This window comes from Gadus morhua, chromosome 16, assembly GCF_902167405.1.
Source record: "Gadus morhua chromosome 16, gadMor3.0, whole genome shotgun sequence".
Lineage (NCBI taxonomy): Eukaryota > Metazoa > Chordata > Actinopteri > Gadiformes > Gadidae > Gadus > Gadus morhua.
In genome coordinates this window covers 27,048,008-27,075,322 of record NC_044063.1, presented here as the reverse complement: position 1 = coordinate 27,075,322, position 27,315 = coordinate 27,048,008, and the positions used below count along the sequence as shown (strand labels likewise).

General features: G+C 46.5%; 1 protein-coding gene across 2 annotated transcripts; it reads right to left on the bottom strand.

Moving 5' to 3' along the window:
• Positions 1-105: 105 nt before the first annotated feature.
• LOC115560931 (myelin protein zero-like protein 2) lies at positions 106-26,899 on the bottom strand. 2 transcript variants are annotated; one of them, XM_030380613.1, is made up of 6 exons: positions 26,884-26,899; positions 25,847-26,015; positions 6,037-6,206; positions 4,871-5,081; positions 3,773-3,950; positions 106-1,635 (listed from the first exon to the last, which is right to left on the bottom strand). In XM_030380613.1, the coding sequence occupies exons 2-6, from the start codon at positions 25,896-25,898 to the stop codon at positions 1,479-1,481; spliced, it is 768 nt and encodes a 255-aa protein (XP_030236473.1). In that variant the 5' UTR covers positions 25,899-26,015; positions 26,884-26,899; the 3' UTR covers positions 106-1,478. The 2 variants fall into 2 exon arrangements, with proteins under 2 accessions (XP_030236473.1, XP_030236472.1); XM_030380612.1 differs by lacking the exon at positions 26,884-26,899 and having other exon boundaries at positions 25,847-26,091.
• Positions 26,900-27,315: the final 416 nt, after the last annotated feature.

Genomic DNA, 27,315 nt, shown 5'->3' with positions numbered 1-27,315 from the left:
ATCAAATCATGTCATGCAAATTAAGGGCTTCTTGTTTTATGGACCAAGTGGGATCAATGTAAATATCCGTGTGGATGGAACGGAGGGAGAGTGCAGAACCTGAAGTCAGTATTCGAGAAAAACTGTTTTATTAGTTCTGAAAACATCTTTATTAAATCTTAATCGATATATAGATTTTTTTTTTAAATTGAACAAACAGTTACACGTATTTTGAAAACAATAACAGGTTTAAAATATTGCTGGCATAAGCTAAAATAGAATACAAAATCTGCAATACATTTTACGAAGACAACTTTTACAAAAAGTAGAAAATGATGCACACCTCGCTTTCAGTTCATAATGTGTTAGTATTTTTTATGTGTTCTAGGGTTGCTTAAAAAAAGTATTTAAAGGACAATCTTTTGCAATTACCCAAGGTTTTCAGATCCCACTGCGTGTCTTACGTCTGGCCTTTCACACACATACACACACGCACACACACTGGTGCACATGCACACAACTCTCCTGTCGTGTGCATGAAGCTAACTCACAGTTTGACTCCTCTACAACTAGCCACAGTAGTTTTCTCACAGGCAACTGAATGAAGATAAAATGACCGATTGTTTTTGCACAAGCAAAACTTATTGAAGTGCTTCAACACTATGCTACGACATTCACGCTAGCAGGCATTAGCAGGAGCTGTTTAACGACGGCCTCAGTCGCGCTGGCTGGGGGTTCTTAAATCCATCAGAAGTCCAAGCACAAATTCCATCCGGTAAAGGGAAATTATGGCACACGGGTTGGATAAGAAAGGTCGGGGACAGAGTGGGCCGTCATCTGACTTACCACTGAAATAACGGCTGCTTCTGGGTTTCAGAGGGCTCATCATCCAATCACAGTTCTGAGTGTCTCCCCAGGCCCTCGTGTAGGTCTGGCTATGTGAGATTAAGGGCTAGATAATACGAAGGCTAATAATCTCTGCGGTACAATAAATAACAACAAAAACAACACATTTTATCACAGCCTTATTTTCGGAAAAAAAAATGATCACCACATGAAGGGCTTATCGTTATGGGACCTTGTGGTCTACCTGGTCATCAAATCGCCTTCCTTCATCAGGGTTGATGACCCCCAGGTCACATTTCCACCGAGCAAATAGAAAACACCACCTTTCCCTTCAGAGACTACCAGCCCCCTGACCCAACCACCACCTTTTACACATATCCCACTCCTCATGCGAATAGGGTTTTGCATAGGGAGTCCAATTATTACACGCTGAGTGTTCTACAACGAGGAAATTCTGAAAATGGGAACCTTTCCCTGCCTGACTGCCTCTCTTTGTCCATTTGTTATGCCCGGCCATACCGCTGGCCCGGGCCGGCCCCAGAGCGCTCAGGCCCGTCCTATGTCTCACCGGACACATCTGGGCCTTCCCCATTCCGTCCTCTCCCTCCTGTCTTTCTGTCTGTGTGTCTTTGTGTCTGACTCCGCCCACTCCCTCAGTCAGAGTCCCCGCCCACCTCCTCGTCAGTGCTCCTCTCTTCCTCTGAGGAGGAACTGGGCTCGTTGGAGCTGGCTGTGGAGATCATGCCGTCCGAACTGTCCATCTCGAAAGACGACTGAGACACATACAGGTGGACCGCCCTCGATGGGTGGCTTGCACACGAACATTCACACACACGGGGCACAGAGTGTGGCGCACACACACACAGATACACAAACACACACAGACACATGGAAACAGGCACACACACAAACACAAACTCGACACACGAGGGGAAGGACATACAGAACACACAGGCACACACACACACACACACACACACACACACACACATCCGTGACAAATGCACACACAGAAGATTACAAACATGCACATGAACAGACACACACAGAAAAGGGGTAAGGGCAACGTGCACAACTCACAAGGACAAGAATATGCGTCCATGAGAAGCACATGAATAATACATGCACAATCATGTCAGCACAGCACATGTTGCAAAGGGAATATACGGACACACAAAGACACACATAGACACACACACAAACACACACAACACACACACACACACACACACACACACACACACACACACACACACACACACACACACACACACACACACAACCATGGAAAGTCGGTTAGATTCACAGACGGCACAAACAAAATTCTGCCTAAGAAAAAGTATTAAACTTCCACAAAACCTTGTAGGTTCAAAATTTGTGATCAATCTCAGGTGTGGCTCTATTTTCTGGCGTTGGCAGGAGAAATAATCCTATAGAGATGCTATGCAATGAAGCCGGAGCCAGTTGACTGTGAACATGTTGGATATAACACTCTACATTGGACATGTTATTAGGTATGATTTACATTGAACATGTTGTATGTTATGTTGCACATTGGACATGTTGTATGATATGCTGCACATTGACCATGTTGTATGTTATGGTTTACATTGAACATGTTGTATGTTATGCTGTACATTGGACATGTTTTATGTTATGCTGTGCATGTTGTATGTTATGCTGTGCATTGGACATGTGGTATGTTATGCTGTACATTGGAGACCACCAGCAGAGAGATCTGAAAACCCAGTAGAGAACAGAAGAGTCCCACGTACCCAGAAACAAACAAACACAATGTCCTTGACAGAGCAATACCTTGTCTTAACACACACATCACTGAGTCGTCTTTTATAGATGGTGACATGCAGTCTGACGTACTAAAGCCAATGCAGATTTATTTTTGAAATGGATTTAGCATTGATCAACTGAAATGTGTTTGAGACCAGTATGCTCTGTCTTATCGTAACTTATTGAAATGGTAGGACTGATACACACATTATTTGATAATTGTATCATTGAAAATTGGAACAAAATAAAAAAAATGATATATACACAAACATACACAGACTTACAATGAAATGCAGAGAAACAAATACAAATACAACAAATGTGCCCCAGCAGGTCCAACAGTTATACTTGGTCTTTACATCCTCGGACACAGGGAAAGTGCTTTGTATGCTCACTGCCTTATCTATGGACGTTATCGATTCAAATATAAAAAAAAGGAGCAGGTTATGCAAAAGGAAACTTCAATATTAGCTTTAGATTTTCCAACGATAACGGTTAACCAATTTCAGTGTTTTTAAAGTATACAACCTTATTGCCTACCCTCATTGTGTTAATAAAGTAGCTTGAACTGGTGTGTTGTATTTGGATCTGGATTAGGTTGGGTTGTAAACAACAACAATGTTGTTTACAACAACTGTTGTAAATAACTGTTGATCCATGTCCACAAGACGTCTAAAACAAACCTAGAAATGGGTTTAGGGGCCGGTTTAGTTAAACCGGAGCAAACAAGACTCAAAAGCCAATTCAACACAATTTAACTTTCCTTTCGGGAAAAAACATAAGGCACATAGTAGTGTGGTAAAAGTCTGTTCTGATTCCAGTTTTCTGACTATGTATCTACAGTGTTCTACACACACCAAGGCACCTGGTGTGACCAGATAGGCTGGGAGAGGTGGGTGGGGGGTTGGATCAGTTGTAAAGATCACAATAAGAGGAGAAACAGGCGGTGGAATGAAAGCATCCAACAGAAAAGAACATCTCAGAGGAACCAAGAGGGGGAGCACCACATTCCCAATCCACCCAAAAAGATTAGAAATAAAGAGAGCGGGAGAGAGAGATACGCATTCCAATCCCTCTCCTCCGTCACCTTAGAGGCTATGGCTCTCTCCCTCCCTCCGTCTCTCTGTCCCTCGGCCGCTCTCCCCCGCTGCCCCCTTACCAGGCCGTGGGATCTTTCCTCTCTTTGCGGGGGGACTCCTGGTCCACCTCGGCGTGCCTTTGCCGCGCCCTGTTCTTGACGCACCTTCTGCAGGACACGAAGACCACCAGGAAGATGACCACCAGGCCGATGGCGCCCCCGATGGCCAGCGCCAGGAGCAACAGCTCAGAGAAGGAGGCTGTGGGTGGGAGGATGGAGAAGGAGGAGGATGAGTGAGCATGATGCACTGGACCACGCGGAGCGCGGCTGGAGACAATGAAACCCTCTCATTGGTCAAGGCCCCTGATCCATCAGATACAGCACCTGGCCCTGCTCATATCACCTGTTGCTCTGGGCTTGCTCACCGTGAAGTGAGGCATAACCACAAAGACACAGCTTATTGAATTGATGTTGCAACTGCTTGGTTTCATAATAGTGCCGACACTAGTAACTCATTATTTAATACAAAAAATATATTTTCTATTTTTAATTTTATTGCGTGTGATTTATGCATCGTTTCTCATTTCTCTCAGGGATACTTAATATACTTTTAGGTATCCATACTAAATAAACAATGCTTTTTTATGAGCTTTGCACAAATATCTATATCTATACATCTAAATCTAGCTATTTAACTATATCTATATCTATATCTAAATATATGTATATAAATCTCCTGATATTTGAAACACCCTTAGCTAGACCTAACTAAAAGGGTTTTCACACATGAACTCAGGTTGAACTCAGGTTGACAATCAGGTCCGTAGATGATCCGGAGTTGCCCTTGCACACATGTAACACACAACGGGAGATAAGCCGATCCCCGGCTCCTCTGGAGTGTCGAGGTGTCCCTGAGCAAGACGCCTCTCCCTGACTGCTCCTGAAGAGCTGGCTGTCACTCTGCGTGGTTGACTCCCCCGTCGGTGTGTGGATGTGTGAATGAATGGCTGTGAGTCGCTTTGGATAAAAGCATCAGCAAAAGCCCCTAAATGTAAAGGCCTCTACGCCTTGGCTGGAGCTGGATGCTGGATTCTGCCAGCGAAGTCCCCGCGCTAATAAGGTCGACCGCCTGAACAGAACGGGGGACCCAGGGGCCCCCGGACACGCCCTCACTCAGACCTGTGTGGACGACGCGGAAGCGGATCTCCCCGGCGTTGCCGTGGACGTCGGGCGGGTTCTTGATCTGGCAGCTGAAGGTGCCGTTGTAGGTGAACTTCACCTCCCGCACGATGATGGAGGCGTCGCGGCTCATGATGTCCCCGGCCCACACGGCCCGCTTCCTGAAGCGGCCCTCCAGCGGCGGGTACGCCTTCATGTGGTAGTAGAAGACCTGGGGGGTGCACGAGGGGGAGAAGGGGGGTGACTAGTGGTTGGGGGATGGGTGGGAAGGGGGGGCCGTGGGGGTCCACAGGTGTGGGTTGGATGTTTGCTGATCAGAAGAAATATTGATGTTGTTCTGTAGACAAGCGAAGGAGGCTTTTTCTGGTCTCCTTCGATTACGCTTCCTTCTCCCGCAGAAGAAACACACAAACACACAAACACTGACGCACACAGGAAAACAGACACACACACACACACACACACACACACACACAGGAACACACATCCGCACAAAGGCACATGTGACAGAGACATACCCACCGGCACACAATTACACACACACATTTATCCACAAACAAGCACACATAAACACACACACACACACACACACACACGCACACACACACACCCACACAAACATCTATACACACACAGGAGCATACATATACACACATACACACACAGGAACACACATATACACACAGGAACATACATAAACACACATGCAAGGCTGCCTCCAGAAGCACACAGGGGAGGTTTATGACTCACCCACTTTTCTCTCACTAGTCTGAGTGGGTGGATGCTCTGTGACACAGTGCGGGTGGCAGATCTGAACTCTCATGCATGTGCACGCAGGCATGAGAGTGCACGCAAGTGCGCACGTGCAGACACACAATGCGCAAGCACAGCCAAACCTTATTTGCGAGCACAAACATACACACACGCTCGCAGAACTACTGCACACAAACACACAAACAAACACAAACCAACCTGTCAAATGGAAAACTACTGCACACACAAACATACACACACACATAAAGACGCACACACACACACACACACACACACACACACACACACACACGCAAACAAACACAAACCAACCTGTCAAATGGAAAACTACTGCACGCACAAAGACACACACACACACACACACACACACACACACGGCGGAGGGGGCTCACCGACTCCTCGCGGCCGGGCCCCAGGGGCCTGAAGCTCCAGGAGACGGTGATGCTGTTGAGGTTGATGGAGGCGGAGCTCTGGAAGGTGCACTTGAGCCGCACGTCGGTGCCGTTGACTGCCTCCACATCGGAGGACGTGTACACCTTCATGCCCTGCACTGCCAGCATGCCTGGACACACACACACACACACACACACACACACACACACACACACACACACACACACACACACACACACACACACACACACACACACACACTTGACTATTACTGCAAACATCACAACACACATTATTTTCTTCTTTTCAACAAGGCACCAACCGACATCACTCATCTATTGGCTGTTTGCTATTCAAAACTGTCACTCCTTCCTCTCTATAAAAATAATGCTTAAAGGAGACATATTATGGTGTTTTCCCAACAAGTAAACATAGTATTTGAGTTCCAGAAAACATGTTTTTTAAGCTGTTTGCTGGAAATAGCTTTTAGGAAAAAAAATATCGTCTACCGCTATTCCCCTCTGTTTTCAGTTCCCTTACAGAATGCGCTGTTTCTGGTGTCTGTAGCTTTGATGCAAATGAGCTGCTGCCCATTGACCAATGAGCTGCAGACTGAACCACAGCATGGAGGAGAAGGGGTTGTTGCCGTTTGCTGACTCCTGAAGCTCAATATCTATATTATTTAGTATAACATAATAATAATATTATACAGTATACGGGTATTTATATAATATATCTAATATCACGGCCAAAAGCTATGTGCTCCTCGGATGATATTATGAATAATAAAGACTGTGTCTGACGTCTCTGGTACTTCCACAAGTAAAGGCTCCGAGACTGACTCGCTCGTTTGGTAGCTGGAGGCGGGTTGCTTCCAGAAATGCGTATCTCACTCAAAAAATCATTTACAGACTTATTTCAAAGTTTGTATGCGTGTGGGAGCACTATCTACCCACAACAACACTCCAAATCCCAGTTTTCCCAGTTTTCATAATATGTACCATTTAAGACTTGTCAGTGGGTGTTGCTAAAATGGGTTTTTCACTAAATACATAAACACGCACACAACACAACCCCTCAGACATACAAGCATAGGAGCACGCACACACACGTACACACACACACACACACCCAACACAACACGGTGGGGAGACAGAGCTCACGTCATACAGCACAGACAACACGGCACCGGATCGATAAAGAGACCGGTAGAAAACCCACAGAGAACCCAATCCGTTGGAAGGGAGAGACCAACACTGTTGCCAGGAGACTCTTTGTAGCATTATTTATGGATGTTCTTCTGTGTGTGCTTTGGAGTGTTTGTGTGTGTAGCAACATGCAAGCAACTGGGTACTTGCCAACCCTCCGACCTTTACAGAGATAGACTGACGCAACTCAAAGTGGTATCAACGTTCCTATGTCAGTTGCTCCGAGATCTGAAGACCAGATTACTTTTAGTATCGGTATGGGATTCATAACTGCGTTTATACAAACCATTGGCGGCACTGTCTTCTACCAGTCGAGGAACCTTCACGATAGCCAGTTAGCTTGGACCACAGTGGGATGGAGACGAATGGTTATCACATTTGCTGTATCCTGAGTGGATAATGATGGAGTCCTGACGACATGACTCTCTAGATGCCAAATATATTGGCTGAAGAGTGATTGGTGCTGGAGAGCCGAGAAAGGATATTGCTAGCAATTTAGCCCCTTGGTGATGTGATGAATGGACCTCAAAATGGGAGTCGTGGATGTGAGGGGCTCCAAACCAACACACACGCGCACGCACGCACGCACGCAGGCAGGCAGGCAGGCAGGCAGGCAGGCAGGCACACACACACACACACACACACACACACACACACACACACACACACACACACACACACACACACACACACACACACACACACACACACACACACACACAGACACACACACACACACACACATTTAGGTGTGACACTGGTCAAAGCGAGGAGCTATTGAGGGTCAGTCTCCCCCCCGGTGTTACAGGTACTTCATAATCAGGTCATCAGGTTGAAAACCAGCTTTCTCAAAAGCCCAGCAGACCGAAAGCCTCTACCCTCCTTACAGGAGCGCTGCCTGACAACATAAGAGCAGGCTGCACTGGTGTGTGCGCGTGTGTGTCTGTGTGTGTGTGTGTGTGTGTGTGTGTGTGTGTGTGTGTGTGTGTGTGTGTGTGTGTGTGTGTGTGTGTGTGTGTGTGTGTGTGTGTGCACATGGAATTGGCTGCGTTTAGACTGTCACAGCGTCTACCGATTCCTTGTCGTCATCAGGCTATTTATAGGGTCGCCTTGGCTTCCCACTGCCAACATGCATCATCAAATCTTTTTGTAAATTCTACACACCACGAAACATAAATCAATGTTGACCACCAGTGTCTCATCATAAGAGCAATCTCAGAGAATAGAGTTAATATTGATACATAAAGAGAGAGAGAGAGAGAGAGAGTCTAAGTATTAACCCTGACCGCCCTTAATTACTTAAGAATGGGTTCAAAATGGCTGCAGATCAGCCGATAAAATGTATTTTATGGGCTCAACCCTTGGCCGGGCCACTATAACTTTATTCACCACACCCTCTCACAGACGTATGTCTCCGCTACTGCGCGAGGGTCCCCTCCCATGTCTGAGTAAAAGTATGCACTACAGACGCATGACGTCAGGACGCTAGAACCGCCCTGATCCTCAGACACAGTCACATTCAATGAATCACCAAATACTTCCATGGGGATCTTGGTTCAATTTTGGTTCATCCATAAACCATTCATTTATTCAGTGAACCCCCCCCCCGAGCTGAGCCTTAGCCAAACCAAGGACCAGGGCTTGTCCAATGCTCTCCATGGGATCAAAAGCAGGCAAACGGAGTGACAGCAAACGCTATCCATGGGGCATAGTGTAAACTCTGAGGAGCGCTGAGGCGAGTACTAGCTGGGGAAACATCAGCAGGGGTTGGGTTCTTTGGGCAGCGTGTATCAGCCCACAGAGTGCTTCCTGTGGGCTGAGATGGGAGGGTAGATGTGCGGTAGGGTGTAAGTGTTTGTGTGGGTGGACGTTCCATCGCCGAGCCTCGACAGAGCTCTGCCAAGCTAATGTGTTTTAAACGAGTCTGATGAAACATGGGAGGAACGGGCGTGTGTGTGTTTGTGTAAGAGCGGGAGAGAGGAGGGCGGGCTGTAGATATTACAGCAAGAGAGATACCACACAACATGGGCAAATATGGCAAACTAACTTAAAATCTGTCATGCTTCACCCACTCTGCACGTCTTGTTCACTGTCCTCTTGTCTCTGTCTTTTGAGAGTTATACACACAGGCCATCATAGGCGGAGCCAAGCCGTTAGTATATTCATTAGGAAGATAGCATCAGGGCTGGCTGAATCAGAGACCATGCTAATGAGCTGCACTGCACGACATGGTGTGTGTGCATGTGTGTGTGAAATTGCGGGAGTTTGCAAAAATTGCGGGAACTAATAACGTCACTTCATAACGTTCCCATGGCAACAGGGGAAAATGGCTGCTCTTGTGTGAATTAAACGCAAAAACGTTCAACTTTCTGCTATGTATATATATATATATATATATATATATATGTATATATATGTGACTTTGTTGCAACGAAAATGCAGGGATTATGAAATCATGCAAGCCCCGCATATTTTTCACGGAAATCGGCAATTTATGTGGTGAAAATGCGGCATATTTGAAAGAATGCGGCCTCCGCATGAATATGCAGACTTTGGCAGATTTTTGATCTTTGAGTTATGCAATCACATAATCGCGTTTTTCTGGAGGGACTGGCTCATGTGCATTAACACATGCATAGACATTTGCACATATATGTGTGAGTGTCCAATGTGTGTGCGTGGGCATGTGTTTGTCCATGTGTTTTTGCATGGGAATAGTACACTAGCTCGCTGGTAACGCATCAATCACAGAGAAACAGGCTCTAAGCATCTAAAGGTAGTGGACACAGAGAAAAACGTGGGGGAGGCAGTGGCCTGAGTGTCTCCTAGCGTCCACAGGACAGCAGAGATGGATGAGTGATGTTATTAGCTCTGTCGCTTAAGGAGAACTAATATACTATAAACTTGGGGAACATCAATTCTCTGTTAAACCAAGGGTGGAATGTGGTCTGTTTTATAGAGAGCTACTCCCACTCAATCAAATACTGCATTAACACTGTGGTCGTGTGATTCTGTGATTAACGAATTTTTATAATAAACAACCCACTGCAGCGTTCATATCAATGGCTCCTCATCTCAAACTCGCTCACGGCTGTATTAACCTGTGATTCGATTAGGCGATGCTAATGCGGTACGAACAACAACCCTAAAGAATCAACAGTGCTGTGAAAACAATGGCTTTGCACAATGTTAGACGCGTTGATTAGAGTTCGAAACAACGGCTCCTTCCGTTCCACAGGCTATTAGGAATTTAGGTTAATTAGAGCTTTCTGGAGGCAGACTAGATGTATTAATAGAGCGAACAGTCCTTCCAACGCAGTGTGTGTGATTACTGTAATGGGTGCCCCTCCTCAAGCATATAGCCCTCGCTTAATGATTATAAGAAAAAAAGTCTTAAATGTAGATATATGTGAGTGTGTGAGTGTGTTGTGAGCATCATTGTCATTACCACAGCTATTAGCAGATAGCAGGTGATAGTTGGAATGGGCATGGGAAGTGCAAAGCATGCTTTCACATGTTTATTAGATGAGTGAGGGATTAGTTGGGCCTCTTTTTGGTTCATGGTGAAGGAAAACCTGGATGAATGGAAAACGGCTGACCTTGGTGTCAAGGAAGATATGAGAGAAAGAGACACCCAGACAGAGAGAGTGAGATACGAGAGAAAGTCAGAGAGACAGGGAAACAGGGAGAGAGACAGAGAGAGACAGAGGGAGAGAGGGAGAGAGAGACAGAGAGAGACAGAGAGGGAGAGAGAGGGAGAGAGAGGGGAGAGAGAGAGGAGCGAGAGAAGGTAGTAAATAGATTAGCAAAGAGGATTGATAAGTGGGAGAGCAAGTGATTGTGAGGGATTGAGTAAGTTAGCAAAGGTGTGAGCGAGTCAGTGAGCGAGCGAGCGAATGACCAAATGAGTGAGTGTGAGTGATTTTCGGGGAGCGTCAGTGAGACTGGAAAGACGAGTTTAGTGAGAAACGAGAAGTGAGCGATGACGTCACAGAGGATGATGGAGAAACAGGCCAACAAAGCGAGGGACTTATGGTGTGTTCCAGATCCCTCGTACACCCCCCGCATGTTGCAAAGTGGGAAATCTCCCAGCTTTCTTGAGGCATTTCACAGAGGCACGCCCCCTTTTGGTCATTCCCACTCGGGTTATGAGAGTCCATCGAGTTCATGGAGGTTAACCTTACGACTCTGTAAACAATGATGGCTCAGCCCGTAATGAGTGTATTTTTTTTGTATTTCTACCACGTTGATTAATTTTAATATTGATTTTAAATGCTCTTACACACTTGAGTACATTGCTGCTTTATCCGGTCACCAAATTATGGTCACCGTGCAATACAATGTAGAGTTGTGTTGTTTGCTTTCGAGCTGGTTTGCTAAAGAGGCCAATAACAATGACTAGCAAATGACTCACAAGGACAAACAAGAACACTATAGACCTCTGAAGAAGTCTCGCCTCCGAGGCTCCTGGTTCCATCGGTTAAATGTCTATGGGAAACAACATGGGGTTTTTGAATGATCGTACATTACAAACTCTGTAGGTGGCGAAGAAGTAAAAGCTGCTCACGTTTTGAACTAAACACTCTTTCCATCTAGATTCCACTTGGGTTTTGGATTGTCGGTGCCGTTAATGTAGCATTTATAAACGTTTACTACTTACGGCACCGTACAAAACGTGAGCAGCTTTTACTTCTTCGCCACCTAGAGTTTGTTATGTATGATCATTCAAAAAAAAATGTTATTTCCCATAGACATTTGACCGATGGAACCGGAGCCTTGGAGGCGGGACTTATTCTTCTTGCAGGTCTATAAGTGCAACAAGCCAGGATATGACGTCACAAGAGCCACTCGTGTGGGTGGTTTACAAGGCATATGGAACACACCATTAATCTCCAGTAGCACTACCCAGCCTCTTACCAGATCCTCGCTGAAGATAAGCCGGCCACATTCTTTCTCGAGCACGTCTGTCCATTGCCAATCATGCAGTTAACCAGACCGGTGCTATCCCTGTTTACATCCTGTCTGGCAAGGAGGAGACCACACCCTATAGCCCCAGACACAAAGCTATCAAAGCTCATTAGGGCCAAACTATGCTTCCCACGGGGCCTAGACCAGGACGATATGGGGGCTCGAGATGAGGCCATAAGACCCCATCAGCTCTGTGCGAAACCACAGGTTCAGGTGTGAGTATGAATGCGCTTCGATATTACCAGATCGCCCCGGCTCCGGTTATTCCGCCTAACTGGCGCAGAGGGAAGGATCATGGAATGGACACGTCTTCCTGCCATGTACAGTCCATTGTTTGGTGACATGTCTTATGGCCCTTAATATCCGGATGTGTTTGATGCATCACTTCCTGTACGCACAACATTTCCCTTTGGGATGTAAAAAGGGACCCGATGACATAAACTTCTAGCAGTTAAATATCTAACGGCAGCGTCCCTGGTAACAGATGTAATTCAGCCTCTTGGCTTGCTCTGAAACATTAATATTTAAGTGTGAACAAACATGTTGAATGATGCGTACTTGCCCAACCAAATACATATTAGATAACGACATAAACACGTGTGTGTGTGTTGTGTGTGTGTGTGTGTGTGTGTGTGTGTGTGTGTGTGTGTGTGTGTGTGTGTGTGTGTGTGTGTGTGTGTGTTTGTGTGTGTGTTGTGTGGTGGTATGTGTGAAAATCTTGTGTCAACTAAATTGTTCAATTTTCACAAGTAAAAGACCATAACATGTCTGAACAGCCAATCAAAAGCAGCGTCCCAATCTGGTTTACCCATTGCCGACTACAACCCTCTTGGGAATTCTCCAGAACAATCGCCTTGACGCAGGTGGTTTTGAGTTATGATATCCATAACTTATGCCATGTTAATGACAAGTTACTGCCCATTGTGTTTGGTTGGGTGGGTGTTTGTGTGGTTGTGTGCGCACATTCTTTGGTCTCCAAATGGGATTGGATTAAGAGGTTGTTTGTCATTCTGGGTCCTGTGCGGTGGTGCCAACCCTGACCCTATTCAGCCATGTACCCTGGCGTCCTTGGTTAGACTTCACCTCCACTGAAACAACATGGCTCAGCTGTCGTATCGAGAAGCAGCCTGGGTATTGAACTACTCTTAGGTTTCAAATCACGTTTTTCCACATGCCAATGTTTCTATACACGTCACAAACGGCCAAATAAAAGGACTATTACGTCATACATCACAACACACGTTATTTTGTTCTTTTCAACAAGGCTTGTCACCAACTGACATCACCCACCTGTTTGCTATTCAAACCTGACACTCCTTCTTCTCTACATAATAATACTTAAGACTTGTCAGTGGCTGTTGCTAAAATAGTTTTTTCACTAAACTCACAAACTTAGACAAACACACCCACTTAGACACACAAGTGCGCGCGCAAGCACACACACACACACACACACACACACACACACACACACACACACACACACACACACACACACACACACACACACACAACAAAGAGCAGTCATCTCTTTCTGATTTGCTAGTGTTGGCATGAGTCCACAGTGTCCTTGAAAATGTACAATACATAACAATAAGGTGAACTCACTTCACCCTACCCCTCACTGGGCCGTCTGTCTGCGGTCTATGGCCCAGGCTCCGCACTGCATTACGGGCTGGATTTTGCTAGCCAAACACTCCACTTATTAGTTGGTCTGCAGCTTAATAATTACAAAGTCCATTCATATTGGATAATATTTGCTATATTTGGTATATTCATCATTTTGGTATATTCATCATTTTAATATATTCCCTGTACCTTTTATAATAATATTTTGCAATATTTCTGCTCTTTGATGAAGACATTGACACCGGAGGCTAAGCTGACTCTGGTTAACATACCAAACAACAACGTTATCAAACACAGCTCTAGTAAACACACCAAACAACATCTACCAAACACAACTCTATTAAACACACCAAACAACAACGTTACCAAACACAACTCTGGTAAACACACCAAACAACAACTTTAAAAAACACAACTCTCAGGGGTATTCCACGAACGGAGGTTTAACAAACACAGAGTTAACGCTGAACTCTAGGTTGATTGACCCTGTGCCAACTAAACCAGAGCTGTCGGTTCCACAGCAGCGGTTATGCATTAGTTCAATCAACACGGGGTTGGTTAACACAGGGTTGTGCGGGTCCACGCCAAACCTATAAAGACGTGATGCATGGATCATGGAAACCCTGATCAAAATGGCGAAACGGGCCGCTCAATAAAATGGAACTCCAGGTTCTCCTGGAGAGCTATGACGAGGAGAAGGTCATTATCACAAGAAAAGGGAACGCTTAAAGCCTCTGCAACCCGGAGAACCAAAGCCTGGCAGCAGATCACTGGCTGCGTAAATGTGTAAGTTACATGTCAAAAGCATGATCTTAGTATTTGAGCCATGAATCTATTATAATCCAAGTAAAGCATTCTTAACCTTCCTACCACATAACACTTTTGTTCCAAAAAACAGTATAGAAGTATAAAAACATCATACAAACTGGTAAGCTTTTCCCATCGTATTGGTATATTTTGTCAGCCCAGCATTTAAATTGTCATACCATATTTGTCACTCCGGCATTTAAATATGCCCTTTTTTTTAAGCCAATCGTAAAAAGGCCGACATTCGGCAGACTGGATCTGGCCCTCAAATTGTCTTGACCCCGGTGGAGGAGCTGGCAATAGACAAAAATCAGTGCGTCCTGGCATGGAGGGGGTACCTGGAGGTACCTCCTCAGAGAGTCAGGGGCAATGTGTACCCCACTGGTTGAATGTAGGTTTTTCTATTTTTCTTGTATTTTTGATTTTGTTTGTCTTCGAAGTAACACATGCAAATCGTGTGCGTGCCACAGCGCAAATGTTCCAAATGTTTTTTTTGGTAACTGGGTAGAAATCCTAAAAGTGACAATCCATCAACTTCACAGATCAAGATGGATCAGTGCTTGTTATGGAGCCGCTCCACTGGATGTTTTATACTTTCTGTTGTAAGCGGCTCTCGGCATACTCAGCTAATATTGCTCGTTTTTACAATAGGAGGCCGATGAAAATCTTGGTCAGGACGTGGATGGGTCATCTGAAAGGACTGAGATGCGCTCAGCATTTCCAACATTATAGAGGTCCTCGATTGGTAGTGTTGGCATTGTAAGGCTGGAGAAAGCTATTTAAATATATTAAAGATTTGCGCGAGAACCTATATATCTCCAGCAAAAAGTCATCCGGATATGCCAAGATGTCGAGCCGTGGTCTTATTAATCGCTCCCGGTGGATTTTCACGGTTCGATATCGCCTCTCATCAAAAGGGCATGCCATTGTGAACACATGAAATCCGCGTTGAACGCTGGTTAAGTACCCAAAACCGGGTTATGTTCCAAACATAACCTGCGCAAAACCTGCTCCGACCAGGTTTGATTCAGAGCATATGTTTCTATAGTAACTAACATACAGTGTTCATTTTGGAACAGAAAACCTAGGGTATGCAAACCTTTAACTTAACTTACCCGGTTATGTGATAAAACCGGCTTTGTGGAATATCCCTCAGATAAACACACCAAACATCAACGTAACCAAACACAACTATAGGAAACACAGAAAAACAACAACGTTACCAAACACAACTATAGTAAACACACCAAACAACAACGTTACCAAACCCAACCTCGACTCTGGTAAACACACCAAACAAAAACAGTACCAAGAAGAGACCATTTCCGTCCAGAATATGGTAGCTGGTCAAGCCTTCCTAATTCAGCCTCTCTTGAGAAAGGGAGGTTTCCCTTCAGATCACAAGAAATCACCGGGGACGACCTTGGCCTCAGGAAACAGTGTTTCTGCGGGGGCCCTTCCTCTCCTCGTTACACTAGGGGTGAGACTAATTGTCTGTGTGTGTGTGTGGGGGGGGGGGGGGGGGGGGGGGGGGGGGGGGGGGGGACCCGGCGAGGAAACCTGAGACCTGGGCCGCAGAGCATCCAGGAGGAAGAAATCATGGCCGGCCATTACCCCGTCCTCCACGGGGGGCCCCACAGAGCCCTCTTCTCTCCATTGTCCAGCAGAGCCTTTCTCCTCCAGACAAAGCCTCCCTTGTTCGTGTGGAAGGTGTGGGGGCGGAGGGGGGGACACGGGGGGCTGGGTTCACAGGTAACAGTGGGGGAGGGGGGGGGGGGGCAGGATGAGCACCCTCAATGCAGTGAAAGCGGGGCGGGTCGATGGGACGGGAGCACAGAGGGGGGAGGGGGGAGTGGACGGAAACTGGATGGCGCCTGAGACAGATGGAGCCCCCCCCCCTCACCTCCCCTCAGGTGGGTGTACAGTTTGTTGTTCCACCGTCTAGGGCTCTCACTTGCCTTCCCATGGCGAACAACTATGCCATTAAGAGGACTCTACCTCACACACACGCACACACACACTCACACACACAACCCACACACACACACATACACACACACACAGGTCCTCTCTTTTCCATGCAGACCTAATTTTAATTCATCTGAAGGAGGGGAGGGGGGGGGGCTACAGTCACAGTAGCGTGAGAGGGAGAGAGGGGGTCAGATTTAAATCCATCACACTCCTCCACCAACTCCCACCTCCCAGCTGACTCCCCAGCCCCCAGCGGCCCACCACACCACCACTGCTTCAAAGGACTACTGGCTGTATGGGGGCCGACCCCCGACCATCACCATCGCCAGCGAGGCTACATGAGTGTGTGTGTGTGTGTGTGTGTGTGTGTGTGTGTGTGTGTGTGTGTGTGTGTGTGTGTGTGTGTTTTCTGCAATAACTCATGAACGGGAGAATACGGCAGTAAATCTAGTCAGAACAAACAATAAAAGCACAGAGGGGAACCCAATACATCACATTTATATTGACCGGGTAAATAGAATAACTGCAATATCTTTATAGCAGTTTTATTGCAAAAAAATGAATCAGTGCTGTTTGTGTAATATAAACATATATATAATATAAACTAAATGTTGCTACAATATCGCTGAAGTCTAACCAATACAATACAATTCTCTCTCTCTCTCTCTCTCTCTCTCTCTCTCTCTCTCTCTCTCTCTCTCTCTCTCTCTCTCTCATTAGGATGCCTAGCTGTGCGCAGTACCGTCACCTTACTGGAATGAGGAGCGAGCATGATGACTAAAGTACTTTGTCACTTCATATAAGATGGCATAAAGGCATCACCTTCCCAGACGGTGTTCTGATTGAGTGTTCTGTTCAACTTAGGATAAGAAGCCATGCGACGCAATGTGAATGATCAAACATGTAACAACAGGGTAAATACTTATGTGTATTGGGGACACATTAAAGGCGGGGTCCTCCCATAGGAAATGTTAAGAGTCAGACACTGCCTTTCCTGCATTCTGATGAATTTGTACGCACCGATTTGTGCCTCTTCTGCATCCATGTAAGGTGACATGGTGTCTTTATTTATTTAAGGGAAAACACAAAATACAGACATCAAGACATTGCAGTATAAAGCAGTAAAGCTCTCAGTATTGCTTTAAAAGATGCATTATCGTGTTTGTGTGTGTGTGTGTGTGTGTGTGTGTGTGTGTGTGTGTTTGTGTGTGTGTGTGTGTGTCTGTGTCTCTGTGTGCGTGTGCGCGCGTGTGTGTGTGTGTGTGTGTGTGAACTAGACGAGGCCATTGTCTATCGTAACCTTTTGTTCAAAATAAAAGTCCTATGCTTCTAGCATGTTTTTATTGAAGAGGGTGGTGCACATCCCCTATGTCAACGGTTCCTGACTGCCTCTCTCAGCCTGTCCCCCCCCCCCCCCCCCCCCCCCCCCCCCCCGCCCTTAAGGGGACGAGCTGCTCAACATTTTCCTAATTCATTTCTTTTCAAACTTTCTCTGGAACTGTTGATGCATTTTCCCCCTCGAGACGCCCGATATGGGCGGACCGCCCGGTGGCCATGTTGGGATGTTTATCTTATTCTGTTTTTATCCAAACAGTTTCAGAAACATGTAGCGGGGCCAGAGGAAGAAACAAACGTGCACATAAGGGTGCGCATAGAAATACTTGCGGCTCGAGATGACATCTGTAGCCACAAGAAACGGGGGAGTCGGCTTATAAACAAGGCCAACGTGGCAAATTCTTGAAGCACCCATTTTCTAGCATATTGGCTTCGCATGGTGCACACAAACACACACACACACGGGGGGGGGGGCGCTAGAGCGCATGTGATGCACCACTTTAAGTGCTGCTTCGTACTTTTCTACCGGCACCGAAACCAAATGACCCGTAAAAAGCTGAAAACTGACGGTGAAAAGCAGTGACCAAGATACCCGGCTAACTCTCCTAGAGCAACAGGGGCTACAGCTAGAGAATGCTAACAAGTTTCTCAAGGACACAATAATTGATCTCGAGGCACGCTCTAGACGCGAAAACATAAAAGTGGTCGGGCTACCAGAAAAAGTTGAAGCTGGTCGCCCCACGGAATTTTTCGGCAGCTTTATTAAAGATAAATAAATAAAGATTTATTGGGGGCAGAAAACTTCCCGAAGCCGAAAGAGGTTGACCGAGCGCATAGACTGGGAGCACAACCGGCTAACGACCCTGCACGCCCCAGAGTCATGATAGCCAAGATCCACAGCTACCGGCTGAAAGAACGGATAATGCGGCTGTCACAACAAAGATACCCGCTTTCCAGACCTCCCGGCGGAGATAATGAAGCGACGCCAGCTCTTTGAGGACGCGAGGAAGAAGCCAAGAGATGCAGGTCTGCGGACTGGATTCATCTAACCCGCTCGGCTCCGTGTTACCCAGGGCAGCGGGTAACACGGAGCCGAGCGATCGATATTCACTACCCCGGAGGAGGCCAAGAGATTTGCAGACAACATGCCGGGCAGGCCGGTGTCACCGGTGAGTCTGCTAGCTGGCTAATATCGGCTAGCGGGCTAGCTTTGGCTAGTGGGTCTTCGGACCAACTTTCACAACCAACCACGACTTGGAGACATGGGGCCCTATTTTAAGCCAAGCGCAAGTAGCTTTGTGGGCGGTTCTATGGCGATGTTGCTAGTTTACCGGCGTGAAAAATGACTCTTGCGCCCGGCACAAATCTAAAAAGGGTTGGTCTGAAGTAGCCTAATATAGACCTTTCGGGCCCGAATGTGATTGCTGTGGGGGACCACAATGTAATCCTTGATTGGCATCTGGACAGGTCACGCATTGATTGACTCAAAAATCATTGACTCAAAAATCATACCCAACGTAATAGACACCAAATATCACAACTTCCTGATTTCGGATCATGCCCCAGCAGCTATTATTCTTGACTTTAAGAGATCCAAGCAGCGAGCTAATTGGCGGCTACGCACTTCACTGCTCAACGACGGAAGCTTTTGTATATACATGTCGGGAAAAATCACTGAATATTAAGAGACCAATGATACCTCGGATGTCCCTGAATCCACCTTGTGGGAAACTTTTAGAGTGGTCATGAGAAGTTATATAATTTCATATAAGGGTCTTTAAAGAAATCTAGAGAAAGCCGTTTAAAGGATATTGACTTGGAGCTCTCTTTGCTGGAGACATTATACAGAAACACAAATAACCCCCAAACTCTGCAAAATATTCTTAGTCTTAAATACGAGTATAACACTATTTTAACGAGTTGAGTCAGTGATCAGCTTCTCTGACTTAAACAACAATATTTTGAATTAGGGGACAAACCACATTCTTTGCTAGCCTGCCATCTCAGAGGGCAAGAAGCCAGCAGATCCATACAATAAAATCCAGCAGAGGTGATGCTTTAACTGACCCAAAACAGATAAATAAACGCTTTAAGGAGTATTACCAGGAGTTGTATGAATTCAAAGCTAATGGTGATATTGATGCATGGTTAAAAAAGCAAGACATACCAAAACTAGACAGCGCCTCCCGCGAGGCCTTAAACTCTGAACTGTCCCCTGTAGAAACCACGGATGCTATTAAATCGCTGCATAACGGCAAGAGCCCTGAGCCAGCTTCGTAGTCTAATTTTATAAGAAGTTTGCGGACCATGTAACCCCGATCCTGTATAGAATGTTCTCCCACTCAACCGAAGCGAAAAGGCTCCCACCAACACTGTATAACGCAAACATTTATCTTTTTTTGAAACAAGACAGGGAGGAAACGAACCCGTCCTCATATCGACCAATTTCTATGCTTAACGTGGATTTCAACATTTTCGCAAAAATTCTGGCAAATAGACTAAACGAGTTTATAGGATCCATTATTCACACAGATCAGACCGGGTTCATCCCCAATAGGTTCTCATTTCTTAATGTTAGAAGAGTCCTAAATATTATGCATAACAAATTTGACAGCTCTTCCAAACAAGCTGTTTTGTGCCTGGAAAAGGCTTTCGACCAGGTTGAGTGGGGGTACCTGCTCAAGGTGCTGGAGGAGTTCGGTCTTGGGGCCTCTTTTATTTCCTGGGTGCGTTTAATATATTCCCATCCTACCGCCTCCATTCAAACGAACCAGGACATATCCACATCCTTCGCCCTACATGTCCACACCCTTCGCCACTCCTCTTGCCGTTGGCCATCGATCCCTTAGCTATTAGCATAAGAGGGCACACACTTATAAAGCCAATAAAACTAGGTGGGATGGACCATACGAATTCTCTACACGCAGATGACATCGCCATCTTTGTATCCGACCCTGAGAGTTCTGTCCCTCACCTACTCCAGCTAATTAATTATTTCAGCGAAGTCTCGGGTCACACCATAAACTGGCAAAAAAGTGAACTCTTGTCGTTGACAGCAGATCAAATACGCAGTTTAAAACAAATTTGATCAGTATAAAGTACCTGGGTATTAAATTATCTGAAAATCCAAAGACTCTTTTTAAGATAAATGTAATGGAAAGGTTGACCAAACTAAAGGAGAACATAGAGAAACAGAGAACGTTACCGATCTCACTTATTGGCCGTGTGAACGCAGTAAAGATGGTCTCCCAGCCGAGATTTCTGTATCTATTTCAGATTGTGTAAATTCGGTGCATCCCTACAAAATATACCATCCTTTGAGTCCTTGCCCGCAGATGATTCATTGTCCAAAATTTTGCTGGGCTCACCGGAAGCTAAAAACCTGATTTCATCTTTGTAGGAATATTTTAAAACAGCAGGACAAATCTACTTTAAAAATAAAGCAGAACTGGGAAAAAGACTTACACATTGGAATTTCTGACAATGTCTGGGAGGGAACGCTAAAAATCATAAAATCCTGTTCTATAAACTCGAGGCTTTAGCTAATTAAATTTAAGGTCACACTTAGATTGCACTATTCTAAGGTTAAATTGCATAACATTTCCCCAAATCTCTCGCCTTTATGTAAATTATGTAAGATCGCCGAGGGTACACTTGCTCACCACTTTTAGGACTGTCCAAATCTTTACAACTTTTGGTGTCTGGTATTTCAATGGTATTCTACTGTTTTAACTGTTTCTTTTACTCCTGATCCTGAAACCACTCTCTTCGGACATTCCACAACCTTGGAAGAGCTGGACCATAATGCTCGCACAATCCTGGTTTATGGTATGGCAATTGCTAAGACACATAGGGCCCTATCTTGCATCCGGCGCAAGTGACTTAGTCACTGGCGCATGTGTCGTTGCTAGTTTACAACTGGCGCAGAGCGCTCTTTTGCCACCTGCGCCACTCGCCGGTAAATTAGGGAATGATCTTGCGCCCCAAGGGGCGGTTCGGCGGAAGGAGGAGGCGTGTTCTGGCGCAAACGGTATTTTGACGTTTCTGAAAACCATTGCGCTACTGACCAGGAAATACCTGGTTTAAAGTCAGTGGCGCGTTGTTCAGACGCTATTTTAAGGGCGCATGCATACATGCGCATGCGATGCATACGGATTGCTTGTGCACCTCGCGCATACACTTTGCTTCTCTCATCTACCTAGCCGCACATTCTTGGTAAATTATTTGGGAAAGAACAGCTGATGCAGCGGTAATAAGTTGTAGGCTACTTTTAAATCAATACATCTGCAAACACCGTACAGCAAACACATATTTTCTTGACACAGACATCGTGTAGGCCTACATGCCCATAACTTTTAGGATTGATGAGTAGGCCTATTTGATCGTGAAAAGCATTGTTTTACCGCGAGTGAGTGTTAAAAAGAATGAATGAATGCGGGCGCGCGTGTGTGCTCTGTAAGGCGCCCAGTTTCCAACCTCGAAATTTCACTTAATTTAAATTTAATTTGCATCGTATTTGTTATCCTTACCAGATGCCCGAACCACCTCAGCTGACTCCTTTCTAAGTAAAGGCGCAGCGGCTCTAATCCGAGTTCCTCACGGATGGCTGAGCTTCTCACCCTATCCCTAAGGGAGACGCCAGCCACCCTTCTGAGAAAACTCATCTCGGCCGCTTGTACCCGCGATTTCGTCCTATCGGTCATCACCCAACCCTCATGACCATAGGTGAGGATAGGAACGAAGATCGACCGGTAGATCGAGAGCTTTGCCTTGCGGCTCAGCTCTCTTTTCGTAACAACGGTGCGGTAAAGCGAACGCAATACCGCCCCCGCTGCTCCGATTCTCCGGCCAATCTCACGCTCCATAGTTCCCTCACTCGCGAACAAGACCCCGAGGTACTTGAACTCCTTCACTTGGGCAAACTAAACACGTAACGCATAATACAATCAATGGCAATGTCTATTACCGCGGGGACACATGCATAGGATAGCATACAATACTGATAAGAAACAATGTTTATAATGTATTGCGTAGGCCTATATCATTAAATAGAACCACAGTTACCGCATATCATATGTTATAGCCTATCATACGTTTTCTTTGCCGAAATTTATTTGAGGACTCAGTATATTCCATGTGTGAATTAGGCCATATTATTTGGCAATAAACTAAGCCATTTGCAGTTTGAAATTCTCGGAGACTGCAGACGCGCTGTCAAAATATCAACTCGTCCGATTCAAATGCGCTCATGGCTCTTAAAGGGGATGGGAGCTGGCACTCTCATTGGTTTGTTGCACGTTACGCCCAAACCACACCTACGGGTAATTAGGCTGCTTCAGACCAACCCTTTTGACACTTGCGCCGCGGCGCAAGCGTCATTTATCCGCCTGTAAAATAGCGATAGCGCCGTAGAACCGCCCACAAAGCTACTTGCGCTTTGCGCTTTCCCACTTGCGTTTCAGACCGTTAAAATAGGGCCCATATTCTGAAATTGTGGAAATCCGATTCAGCCCCTCAGTTTGACACTTTTTGCTGGTGTGTGACAAACTGTCACACTGGCAACTCTCGGGACACATATCAACCAAAGAAATTCGTCGCCATATGGAACCCAGTGCTGCAGCACATCAAGGACTGAAATGTCTGCCCCCTTGGTACCACTTGCCCTGGTGGGTACCTCTTTTAAATCCTGCAGTGAAGAGACTATTATAAAGGACATGTGAAATTTGCGCATCAGTTTATAGTCGGCACGGTGCAAACTAAATCAGTTCATAGCTCAACGGCGAGGTCAACCCGATCCCAGAGAACAGCTTTCTGCTCAGATTCGAGCGGATCGGTTTCCCGCTCTACACGATGGATCACTGGCAGCTATATCTCCCCCTCCCCCCTCCCTCCCGGGCCCCGCCCCATGCTGCCAACACAGGGAGCAGTCAACCCTCCCTGGGGAGTGTCAGCAGGACAGCTGGCTGACGGTGTTGACCTACAATGTGATTAAAGAGGTGTCGGCAAAGACACACCAAGTGATCCTTCCTGGTAGAACCGGTCAGCGGGCGCATCTGTAGGCTCAGCAGGAATCCAACTACTGGTTGGTTCTATAGTGTGTGTGTGTGTGTGTGTGTGTGTGTGTGTGTGTGTGTGTGTGTGTGTGTGTGTGTGTGTGTGTGTGTGTGTGTGTGTGTGTGTGTGTGTGTGTGTGTGTGTGTGTGTGTGTGTAAAACAGGGCCGCTCTCTCACTCCTTCCCCCCCCCCCCTCTCTGTTAGAGATAAAATGTAGAGAAGGTAAACCTGAAAGGCAGGACAAGCTAACACATGTTACGCTGCAGGCCCACCAGCCCTCCTCCTCCTCGTCTCAGCCGTCGATGGCAGACTCCTGGAGAAAACCCCAGCACAAATAAACAAACATTTATAGGCGCGTGTGCGGGCATTCTTTGCTTCCCTTCGAAAGGAAAACAGCTTTCCTCAAAACTTAGGCTGACGAGCGTTTGTGTACACTTCCCCGACTCTGCCATCCGTTAAGTCCCTTTGTTTCAGTAGGTGTACCCACGTGGTTTACATGGGGAAGACGGCCCCCACTGTAAATGGAACAGCACATCCAGGGTGACACAGGATAGACAAACGCTCTGATATACACAACAAATATATTGATAAACTACAATGACAATCATTTCATGGAATCGTTTAAGTGTCCTTCACTGATTGGCAACCTCAAACTCAAACTCAATAGGGACTTTTCGCAACTGCTGAATATTAACCAATGTAAAGCCACAATCGTGCCGTTGACCCCCTCGCTATCTGATTCACAGCGGAGCGGTCTTCTATAGACCACCAGCCTGAGGCATGCATCAGGTTAAACAACAAGATCGCTTATCGCTGGGAGAAGAGGACCATGCCGATGATGGACATGTTCAATCAATATAATCCACTTAGTGGTGCAGATTAATTCAAGGTTAGGCTGCGCGGAGCCGGGCTTTATGAATAGCCGATGGAGAGCGGCGCTGATTCGCCGAATGAAGTTCTGCAAACCATTAGCAGTCCTGTTTGGGGAATGAGATGAGTGCCCCCCCCCCCCCCCCCCCCCCCCCCCCCCCCCCCCCCCCCCCCCCCCCCGGGGGTCTTTCCTGTATTGACCTGGTAAATGATTGCCAAGATCCGACGGACATTTCCTAAACAGCGGTGGGACGATCAGGGGAAGCAGGTGGAGCTTTGAGGTGCTCCCCAGACCAGGGATACAGGCACACGTTCAAACGACAGGAAACCAGAGCAGGGTGAAGCGAACAGAGGGAGAAAACAAGTCAGCCCCGGCCTGGTGGCGTCCAACACGGTTATTAAGCTGTGTAGGCGCAGGGCCAGAGGAACGACCGCTTTATAGGTGTGGTGGTGGTGGTGGTAAGGATTTAGAGCCAGCCCGGGACCACAGGGCCAATGCCACCCCTCCCCATGTCGCACTGGAAAACTTGAGGACGTGGGGACTGGGTCCCGGCAGGGCCGTCCACATGTTAATTTTGACCATTTGATAATGGACATGCTGTTGGTTCCCTGTAAAGCCTTGGTGACTTAAAGGGAACTCCATGATGTACAGTTTAGTCCTACTTAGATCTATGAATATCTATATAGAAAATACATTCCTAAAGAATATTTTTACTTGCGATACCTGCCTCTCAAACATCGCCCTAATTTTTCCCAAATGGAAATTCATGAAAAAAAATTAAAATATACATTCAAATATACACAAATATGTATTCTGAAGCAAATCAAGTAGTCAATAGGTCTACATTAGATCACATTTACGTACTGGACGTAGCATTCAGAGAGTGACACGTACATCTATCGTTTTGTTTCAATTTTTAAAGGAACATATAAACATATTCCCACCACCAACCCGAGGGGATCTCACCTGAGGCTGCGAGTCCGTAGACGACAAACAAAACGAGGAGTTTGGCGCACATTGGAGAGCGTCTGTCGACGGGCGTCCAGGGATACAAAAAAAGTCTGCGTCAAGAACCTATGGGTGTCTGTGTCCCCACCAAAAACACCCCAAACGGATTCCCCCAAAACCAAAAGTCCTGCAAAGCGGGGAAGCACAGAGACACCGAGAGAGAGAGAGAGAGAGAGAGAGAGAGAGAGAGAGAGAGAGAGAGAGAGAGAGAGAGAGAGAGAGAGAGAGAGAGAGAGAGAGAGAGAGAGAGAGAGAGAGAGAGAGAGAGAGAGAGAGAGAGAGAGAGAGAGAGAGAGAGAGAGAGAGAGAGAGAGAGAGAGAGAGAGAGAGAGAGAGAGAGAGAGGTAGAAGTTAAGTTGAAGTTTTTCCTGAAGGGGACGCAAGCCCCAGCTCGCCGGCGCCGCGGTCCTCCTCCTCCTTCTCCACCGCCCTCCTCCCTCCCGTCCGAGGGAGGAGCGCTCACATCCACACAGACATGCAGTCTGTCCGTGCACAGAGGCGGGCGGCGGTCAGACCAGTTTTGCCGTCGGAAGTCCTCCGATGGCATTCAACTTGTAGCTTCAGGGTTGTTACGCAATACTTTTTATTTGTATATGCATGAAGATTGAGTTGCGTTGAGTGTTAAAGTGGCTCGGAATGCATTGCCTAGGTTTTCTGGGTTGATTTAGCATCATCATATATCCATGTGTCATCAAAAGTTGTGTTAGAAGCAGGGTGGGTAGGAGGTGGGTTTTATATTAGGTCAGGTGGTCGTTGTCGACTAAAATCTCTGCAACATCTACCGCTAGTGATAGTGATGATGGTCTGCAGCCTGCAGGGTGTTCGGTCGGTGAGACACTGGTGGAAACGAGTGCGTATTCGCTCTATTGAATGTGTGCGTGCGTCCACGTATGAATGCAATTTGCCTACACGTGATGTCGTGAACTATTAGCAATCATTAAAAATCGCCATTAACTAGGAGATATGTGGGTGGATACGATCAACAAAGAACTCACCACGCACATCGGCAGAATCTGGAGCACTTTTAATTTCTTCCATAATCGGGACGTTAGGATCCTCAGCCATGCACTTAAGAGCAGTCTACCGATGATTGCAGTCAAATGACTACCGCTTTGAACCACTTGGGGGCGGAGGTACGCTTCGAAGCAGCTCTGCAGGGCTCCCCCGAGGGCTTGTTGTAGGCTATGTATCCTGGCACACAACAACTAAACGCTGTTTGTCGAGTACAACAATAATCACACACACACACACATACGCACGCGCTCGCGTGCGCACACACACACGCACGCACGCACGCACACACACACACACACACACACACACACACACACACACACACACACACAAACACACACACACACACACACACACACACACACACACACACACACACACACACACACACACACACACACACACACACACAC